The sequence below is a fragment of the Lactuca saligna genome, chromosome 1, assembly GCF_052625555.1.
Source record: "Lactuca saligna cultivar CGN05327 chromosome 1, ASM5262555v1, whole genome shotgun sequence".
In the NCBI taxonomy this organism is placed as follows: Eukaryota; Viridiplantae; Streptophyta; class Magnoliopsida; order Asterales; family Asteraceae; genus Lactuca; species Lactuca saligna.
Genome location: NC_136417.1, coordinates 145395123 through 145405056, shown reverse-complemented (window position 1 = coordinate 145405056; position 9934 = coordinate 145395123). Strand labels below are relative to the sequence as shown.

At 38.0% G+C, this 9934-nt stretch overlaps 1 protein-coding gene across 1 annotated transcript; it reads left to right on the top strand.

Moving 5' to 3' along the window:
• Positions 1–1248: 1248 nt before the first annotated feature.
• On the top strand, positions 1249–2079 carry LOC145012376 (uncharacterized). Its single transcript, XM_078971178.1, has 2 exons — positions 1249–1680; positions 1774–2079. Exons 1-2 carry the CDS (start codon positions 1249–1251, stop codon positions 2077–2079), a joined length of 738 nt encoding a protein of 245 aa, XP_078827304.1.
• Positions 2080–9934: the final 7855 nt, after the last annotated feature.

Here is a 9934-nt window from a genome sequence, read left to right as displayed (position 1 = left end):
TTCACAATTTTAATTCAAAAGCACTCCCATTCGCACCTAATTTCGCAAATTTGACACTTTTAGCCCAAAAATTCAAATTTCATTTAGGGTTAATATCACAAAAGTCCTATGTTTTTGCCACTAAATTGGAAAAAGCCCTGAATTTAATTTTTCATTTACTGTGACCACGAAATTTTCTTTGAGTTATCGTTTGAGGGGAAATAGTCGGTCACCAGCATGTAACCTCTACCATCCGGTCACCACTAAGCTATTCCGTAGCCATCACCTTTCACGAACCATCACTGCTAAAGGGTTTTTCATGCATTCGACAAGGTTTTTACGTTGAGAAGAATATCACAATCCCCAATTTCACAACTTGAAGCTTCGAAATCGTTGGTGAAGTAAGGTTGGAGTAGAAAGGTACGTGTATGGAATCAAGAAATTGATGATTATGAGAGTGGATATCTTCATCTATGGAGTTCCAAGTTTGAACTAACAAGTTGTGTTTTTGTTTTTTTCTTTTATGAAACAAATGGGTTCTACTTCTGGAACTGAGAAGCCTAAAGGGTCTAAGCTCCCTGAGAAGACATATCTTCCAAACTCTGACTCCGATGAAGATGCATTTGACTTTAGCTTCTTGGATTTTTCTAAAGAAACTTTCAAATCCCCCTGATCAAGACTATTTTATGATCAGTTTCTTAACTTATTGTGTGATGAAAACGTATTAAGGAGGAGTATTGATGGAATGGTAGATGATAGAGACATTCTTGGTGTCCAACAAAAAGAGCATGCCCACTTAGATGAGGACAATGAAGATGTTGGTGTGGAGTATAGGGTGCATGATCCCAATGTCGACTGGAAAGAGATGAGGCCCCGATTAGGAGACTGTTATGAATCCCCTACTCAACTCAGGTTTGCTTTAACTAACTATGCAGTGCATGGAGGGTACCAGCTTTATTTTGAAAAAGTGATAGAGTAAGGGTTATAGCTATGTGTGGTAGTAGAACCAGGGATAGCAATGATAATAACAAAATGAAGTGTCCATTTAGGGTTGCAACTAGATGGAAGTAAAAATGAAAGAACATTCCAGATAAAGTTTTGTAATGAAATGCATCTGTGTGCTAGGAATCATCATTTTGGTTCCTTAGTTACTAGCAGTTGGTTAGCCAAACACTACCCGAAAGATGTAATGATAAAGCCCAAAATGACAATGCTAGAGATGCAGACAGATGTGCTACAAAGGTTTTTAGTGAGTGTATCTCTTGGGCAATGCCAAATAGCAAGGGCTACTGCAATGGGATGATAGAAGGGAAGTTAGAAGATCACTATGCCAAGATTTGGGACTATGCAGCTGCAATTTGGTTGAGTAATCTGGGTACAACTTGCTTGGTGGGGGTAGAAAGTAATCTGGGGTTTAACTATTTCAAAAGGTTATATGTTGGCTTCAAGGCTTTCAGAGATGGATGGAGCAGAGGATGTAGAAGGGTAATAGGACTAGATGGTATTTTCTTGCAGGGGCAGGTTAAGGGGGAGATTTTAACTACTATTGGGAGGGATACAAACAACCATGTCTACCTAATAGCATGGGCAGTTGTGAATGTTGAGAATAAGGACAACTGGACTTTTTTCATTGATAATTTGGTTGCTGATTTGGATCTTGGTGCTGGCAATGGCTTGGTTGTTATCTCATACCAACACAAGGTACCACAACATACACTAGTATACAATATATATTTGTATGTTACAGTTATTAATATTTACATGTGTTGTGTTGTGTTTGTTTGTTAATTATAGGGACTTTTACAAGCTGTGGTAGACCTACTCCCTAATGTTGAGCACAGACAATGTGCTAGACACATCTTTGCAAACTTTAGAAAGAAATTCACGGGACTAGAGCTAAATAGTTTGTTCTGGGAAGCTACTACGAGTACAGTGGAAGGAGACTTTCTTGCTACAATGGAGAAGATAAAGAAGTTAACAGAAATAGGATACAATTATCTTATGGCAAGGAAACCTGAAACTTGGTGCAGAGCCTTCTTTTCTCATGGGCATGCTTGTGAAGCAGTAGAGAATGGGTTGCAGAATGCTTCAATGCCATGATCAAAGAAATAAGGAAGAAGCCTATAATCATAATGCTTGAGGAAATAAGGATTCTCCTTATGAAAAGGTTCTTTCATCAAGGTCAAGAGGCCACCAAATGGAGGGGTAATTATGGGCCTAACAAACAACTGAAGCTTAATGAATTTGGGAAAAATACGAGGTAATATAAGTTTATATTGGCATGTATCCAAAAATATTAAGTATGTATTTATATGTGTACTTTGTTTGTTTTATGTGTAGGTTGTGGACAATGGTGCCAAGTGGTGGTGATGTGTTTGAGACTAGGTATGGCTACAATGGATACAAGGTTGATTTAGCCAATCACACTTGCACCTACAACTTGTGGATCTTGTCGGGTATACCATGTGTGCATAGTCAAGTTGCAATCAACTATGTCCAAAAAGATCCAAGTGAATTCATTTCATATTGTTTCCACAAGGACAAATATGTTGCAAACTACAGTTAGAACATACAACTTGCTGGTGGAAGAAACTTGTGGCCAGTGACTGAGTTTATCAAACCATTACCACACCTAGTTAGAAGGATGCCTGGAAGACTCAAAGTAAATAGAGTGAAGCATGAATCTGAATCAGAAGATGCCAAATACCCCTCTCAAAGGTTAAAGGTTACTAGGACTGTGAGGTGTGGAAAGTGCCAAAAACTTGGGCATAATAAGATTTCATGCACAAATGATGAGGTACCTAAGACACCTGTCCCAAAAAGGAAGATTGGGAGAACTAGGAAAGATGGGGGAGGCCAACCTATCTTTGATCCATTCCCTCCAGTTGAGCCTGCTATACCAAGAAGTGATGTTGCTCCTCCCACAGTTTCAGAATGTGGTGATCAAGTTAGTGGACCTGATGTACCAAGTGTTGGATAAGGTGTCTAAGTCCATAACTTATTTGGTATATACTTGGCCCGACCCGACATGGTCCATTTGGGTTGCATTTCATCCAAACTATTTATGGATAATTTTATGAGAGTTATACACATATGATTATTAATATATTATAAGTTATAATATATTAATATGAAGTCATGTTATTTAACTAGTCTTAGTCTTAAATTAATTATGAATTAATTTAGAGATTAAAAGGAAGACTAATTAGATTGTTGGCTATTGGTTTTATATGGTGTGGGCTAACACTCATTTGTTAATGGGCTAGGCTTGTATGGAAATCCATGGATTATCCATGGAGCTTTTAGCCCATGGATCCTTGGAAAAGGAAAGGTCATGGGTTATTAGGGTTTCACCCTAATCATGTACACTATATAAGCATGCTTATGTTGCATGAAATAACCACTAGAGTGTGTGTTTGTGTGTGGCTGAAAATGGTAGTGTGTATACACTCTCTCAAAGTTTTCCAAGAGTTTGTGGTGATTTGTGATTCCATTTGAGGCATTCACACTATTGGTGCTTGGCCCTCAAACTCCTTAAGAATCAAACTCATCAAAAAGGTAAGTAATCTCATCTAATTCTTTTATGTTTAAAAGTACCCCATGCCATGTTAGATAGGTTATGAACCTTGGAAAATTATTATTTTGCATGTATTTAGACGAACATAGATCCAAGGTTTATTAGGGTTGCATGCACACTTAGGAAGTGTTAGATTGCTGAAAACCCAATAGTGGTATCAGAGCCTAGGCTTGCTTGTTTGATACTTGATGCAAAATAGTGAGAAAAGTCGAAAATTTTGAAGTCTGCATGATGGACTCACCGAGTCCAAGGCAAAATTCAACCTACTCGCCGAGTAGGTTCGTGCACTCGGTGAGTAGAAGGTTCAGAATGCAGATTTTCGACTTTTGCTACTGGAAATGGACTAGAAATTTTACCCCAAACTGTTTTGATGTTTTAAAACTTATTTTAGTTGGTGTAATGGTTGTTCTAATCCATTTACAATAACATATATTAAAATTTCATGCTTTGTATGTGTTCATATAATCTTTTGAAACTTTGATAATCATGTTCATGTTCTTATGAATTTAGAAGATGATAGGAATTAGTTGTTGAATTGTTTAGGATTAATTCTTGATCATTTATGTGTTTTAATGGGGTCCATAATTTGTCCTCAAGTTATGGATATCCAAAGGTCACTTTTCTTTAACACACATTAAAAACACATAAGTTACATAAAATGAAGAGTCTTCATTTTATGAACCTTTAATTCATAAGTTATGAAATGAAAAAGTTTTGAAGAGTTACAAAACTTGTCCTCAAGTTTTGGAATTTGGAAAAGTTTCACACACTTTAATAAACTTTAATTCCAACACTTAGAATTTTAAAAGTTAACATTCAACACTTATACTATTTAACATTAATGGTTAATTATATATATATATATATATATATATATATATATATATATATATATGTATATATATATATATATGTATATATATATATGTATGTATATATATATATTTATATATATATATACATATATATATATATATATATATATATATATATATAGGGAAAAGTGAATATACCCTTAAGGATATATAAGTTTAGGTACCCAAACTCACTATATTACGTCGTTTTGTATCATATAATACACTATAATTGTACAATGTTCTTGTAATTTAACATTTAAATTGAGTTACTTCCATGATTTTTATAAATTACATATTTATCTTCCTCTACATAATTTTCATTTTCAACTACAATATATAAAGCCTAGTAGGTGTTCGACAAAAAGATGTGATGTAGGAGAAAGATAATAATGAAATTTTGAAAATCTTGAAAGTAAATCAAGTTATAGGTTGAAGTTTAAGAACATTATAATGAATATATCAAACAAAACGACGTGTTATGGTGTGTTTGGGTATCTAAGCTTATATACCCTTAAGGGTATATTCACTTTAGTCACATATATATATATATATATATATATATATATATATATATATATATGTATGTATGTATGTATGTATAAGAACAAGTCGTTTTACCATTAGTAGGCCTCATTCACGAAGCCGGTTTATAAGGTGGGTATAAGGTTGTTCCCTATAAAATGGCGACTTAATGGGTGTATACTCTCACCCACCACTTGCTTGACTGGTGGAGGGTTGTTAACCGAACGGGTAAGATAAAGACTTATAAATTCTCATTAAGTATGATGAATATTATAAAGTAACTAAATTTTTTATTTAATTCCCAATCTTAGTTACCTTAGGAAAAATGTGAACATGGTGCTAATCCATGGAATTTACACTTTGTACCTTACCAAGTCGTTGGTGGAGCGTGTGTGGTTAACCAGCACACTAACTTGGACTAGTAAGGATCACAAAGGGTGACTTAATGTTTGTCATAGATCAATGGAGCGTGTGTGGTTAACCAGCACATTAATTAGGTGATAATATTAAGGGTACCAAGTGAATTAGAATGGTTATTCACACCTTGTTTTGTGATCCTCGGCATCCCAGTCACAAAACTTGAAGGGCACAATCGAGATTGAAACATGCCATTGAAAAGTTCAATGAATCTCAAAAGAATCTAGGAATTTCAAATCCAATTAAAACCTAATAAATCATTTCGTTTTCGTGGTGGAAATTGGTGAATCGTCATTCACCTACCTTTCAAATATATTATTACTTAGATTACGACATCCCTCTTCTAAGTATAATATATTGTGATTGGATCCTAGGCTTAATATTACATTTGGGTGTCTTATTAAGGACTCTATATATCTAATCTAAACTTACTTTCTTCTTTCAGATGTCTTCCAACACTAATGCTTCGGGCTCTAACCCAACTGGTTCTTTCTCTCTCATGAATCTTTGTGGGAGAGTCATCTTTGATGGTTCCAACTTCATGGACTGGATAAGGAACATTAGGATGGTAACTCGTTATGAGGACAAGGAATATGTCCTCGGTAAGGAGTTAAAAGAGCTTGATGATTCCACTGCTACTCCTGAGGAGATCGCTGAATTAAGGAAACTTGAGATAGATGCTACTAAGGTGGCATGCATCATGATGGCCACAATGACAGCCGAGCTCCAAAAGTCATATGAGGACTTCTACCCTTTTGAGATGCACCAAGACCTGATGGAAAGGTACCATCAGAGTGCTCGTCAAGAGCGGTATGAAATAATCTCCTCCATTATAACAACCCGCATGAAGGATGGTGAATCCGTCACGGCCCAGATGCAAAAGATGCAAAGGTATGTGGACCGTTTGCTGAAGCTGAATGCGAACTTCCCTGAGGAGTTAGCAATTGACATCATTTTAGACTCCTTACCTTCTTGTTATGACCATTTTCGTATGACATATCATATAAACAAGGAGGAAGTTACCCTAAGCAAGCTTCAAGGACTCTTGAAGACCGCTGAAACCGGTCTTAAGGGCAAGTCGGTTGTTACCTCTACTACTCGTACTCCAACATCTACCCCTGTTGTGGCTATTGGGAAAGGCAAAGGGAAAAAGAGGAAGCACCCTTCGAAGGGTACCAAGGGAAAGTCTCTTGAAGGCTCCTCATCAAGGACCAAGAGCGGTTCTATCACTCCTTCTGCCATTCCCAAGGATGCTGATTGCTACTATTGCCAGGACAAGGGGCACTGGAAGCGAAACTGCCCTAAATACTTGCAGGATCTGAAGGATGGGAAAGTGAAACCCACCCACGTAGGTATTTACACAATATTGTCTAATAACTCACCATATTCTAACTCTTGGGTGCTTGATACAGGATATGGTATTCACGTATGTTTTGATTTCCAGGGCCTAAGAAGAAGTGAGGATGTGGAGCACGGGAAGATAAACTTGATCGTGGGGAATAGGAAGGCTTCACCTGTTTCCAAGATTGGAGTTTATACTTTGTTGTTGAATAATGGGTTAAAATTAGATTTGAATAAATGTGTGTACTCGTCTGAAATGGCGAGGAATATTATTTCCTTTCATGCTTTGTAGAAACAAGGTTTTACCTTTTCGTTTGATAATGAATGTGGTGGTATTAATGATTTCATTAATATTGTGTTGTATTTTAAAGCATTACCTTGTGATGGTGTGTATGAAACTGTGTCGATTGTAGACAACTTAGGAAATAATGTGTTGTATATTGATTCTTCTACTAGCCTAGATAAGGCATCATTGTGGCATTGTCATCTTAGACATGTAAACAAGAAACGCATAGGCCAACTCCAAAAGAGTGGAGTCTTGGAGTCATTCGACCTTAAATCGGATGATAGTTGTGAATCTTGTCTACTTGGAAAGATGACAAAATCACCCTTCACTGGAACTTGTGAAAGGGGTGAGGGTTTGTTGGACCTAATACATACTGATGTATGTGGACCATTCAAAACCGCCACAAGGGATGCTAATTGGTATTATGTGACTTTTGTTGATGATTTTAGTAGATATGGGTATGTCTACTTAATCAAACATCAGTCAGAAACCTTTGAAAGTTTTAAGGAATTCAAACAGGAAGTAGAAAATCAATTGGACAGGAACATTAAGATGCTTTGATCCGATCGAGATGGTGAGTATCTTAGTACCGAGTTCCTTGACTATCTTAAGGAGCGTGGGATTGTCTCACAATTGACTCCTCCCAGGACACCACATCTAAATGGTGTAGCTGAGAGACGTAATCGAACCTTGTTAGACATGGTTCGCTCTATGATGAGTCGAGCTTCACTACCAATCTCTTTTTGGGGGTATGCCTTAGAGACTGCCGCCCATATCGTTAATCTAGTCACCACAAAGAAGGTTTCCAAAACACCTAATGAGATGTGGACTGGGAAGGTTCCCAATTTGGACCACATCAAAATTTGGGGTTGCGAAGCTTTCGTGAGGCGTGAAACTCATGATAAGCTCGAACCCGGAAGTGAAAGGTGTATTTTCATCGGCTACCCACAGAAATCCTTCGGTTACCTCTTCTACAGACCCAGTGAGAATGTGGTCTTTGTAGCAAGAAGAGGGGTCTTTCGTGAGAGAGAATTTATAAGCCAAGGAGACAGTGGGAGGCAAATTGATCTTGAAGAAATTCAAGAATCAATTGGTGAAGGAACCTCAGACACTAGCAATCAACCTGAGGAGGAAACTCCTGTTGAGCCAGCTGACGAGTTTGTACCTCTGAGGTGTTCCACACGGGTTAGGAACACACCTGCGTTTTATTATGGCTTTCATATTATTAAGGAAGGTGATACGTTTATGAGTGATAGTACACTGGTAAATTTGGATGAACCTAGCAGTGTTAAGGAAGCCATAGCAGGCCCGGAGTCTGCTAAGTGGAAGGAGGCTATGGACAGCGAGATACAGTCCATGTATGACAATCAAGTTTGGAACTTGGTTGACAATGTACCAGACCATAAAAAAGTCGGGTGCAAATGGATCTTCAAGAAGAAGACTGACATGGAAGGAAAAGTGCATACTTTTAAGGCTCGACTGGTTGCGAAGGGTTTTACTCAGACTTAGGGTATTGATTATGATGAAACCTTCTTGCCGGTAGCAAAGATTAAGTCTATTAGGGCTATGCTAGCCATTGCTGCATTTCATGATTATGAAATATGGCAAATGGATGTCAAAACCGCCTTTCTTAATGGAAAGTTAGCTGAGGATGTGTACATGAATCAGTCAGAGAGTTTTGTCAGTGCAGAGTACCCTAATAGAGTATGCAAGCTTGAGAAATCCATTTATGGATTAAAACAAGCATCTCGTAGCTGGAATCTTTGTTTTGATGAGAAGATCAAAGAGTTTGGCTTCTCGAGAAGTGAAGGTGAGTCTTGCGTGTATGTCAGAGCTAGTGGGAGTATAGTTAGCTTCTTGGTACTGTATGTGGATGACATACTACTTATAGGAAATGACATCCCAACCTTGCAGGAGGTTAAGTCCTGGCTAGGTAAGTGCTTTGCTATGAAGGACCTAGGGGAAGCTGCTTATATCCTAGGGATAAGGATATTAAGAGAAAGGAGTAAAAGACTAATTGGACTTAGTCAGAGTACCTACTTGGATAAGGTGTTGAAAAGGTTCAACATGCAGAATTCCAAGAAAGGAGATTTACCGATCCAAAGCAATACCAAGCTGAGTAAAACTCAGAGTCTGAGTACAGAGGCAGAGATAGCTGAGATGAGCCAATTACCGTATGCTTCCGTTGTTGGCTCGATCATGTATGCTATGACTTGTACCCGCCCTGATGTGGCCTTTGCTTTGAACATGGTCAGCAGGTATCAGGGGAACCCTAGCAAGGCTCATTGGACTGCGGTAAAGAACATTCTCAAGTACCTGCGGAGGACTAAGGATTGGATCCTTACCCTTGGTGGGAGTGATGACTTGAGAGTATTAGGGTAATTGGAGGGGCAACATTTGCTAGTTTTCAGACTGATAGGGATAACTTTCGCTATCAGTCGGGCTGGGTCTTTACCTTAATGGAGGGGCAATCTCTTGGAAGAGTTCCAAGCAGGAGACAATGGCTGATTCGACTTGCGAATCAGAGTATATAGCAGCGAGTGAAGTAGTGAAGGAGGCGATATAGCTGAAGAACTTCATCAGAGACCTTGGAGTTGTGCCAGCTATTAAGGAGCCTATGGAAATTTTCCGTGACAACAATAGTGCGGTTGGTTTAGCTAAAGAACCGAGAGATCATGGGAGATCCCGACACATTGACATAAAATATTACTTCATAAGACACAAGATAGAAGAAGGACTCCTCGTGGCAAAGAGGATATCGTCAAATGAGAAACCTGCGGATCCCCTTACAAAGGAACTGACGAGGGCTAAGCATTTTCAGCATGCGAGGCACATAGGGCTGAGGGACGATATTAGTTTTACAGATTAGATAGATTCTCTGAAACTTGTAAAATGTAATCGACATTTGATGATGAATAAAATTGTGATTTATTTATTTGTAAGGTGTTGCTATCA

Bases quoted from the DNA above. Each gene is read 5' to 3' on its own strand.
- LOC145012376 (XM_078971178.1), top strand. From the start codon at position 1,249: ATGCCAAATAGCAAGGGCTACTGCAATGGGATGATAGAAGGGAAGTTA. The intron at 1,681-1,773 runs GTACCACAACAT...TGTTAATTATAG, and splicing joins TTATCTCATACCAACACAAG to GGACTTTTACAAGCTGTGGT.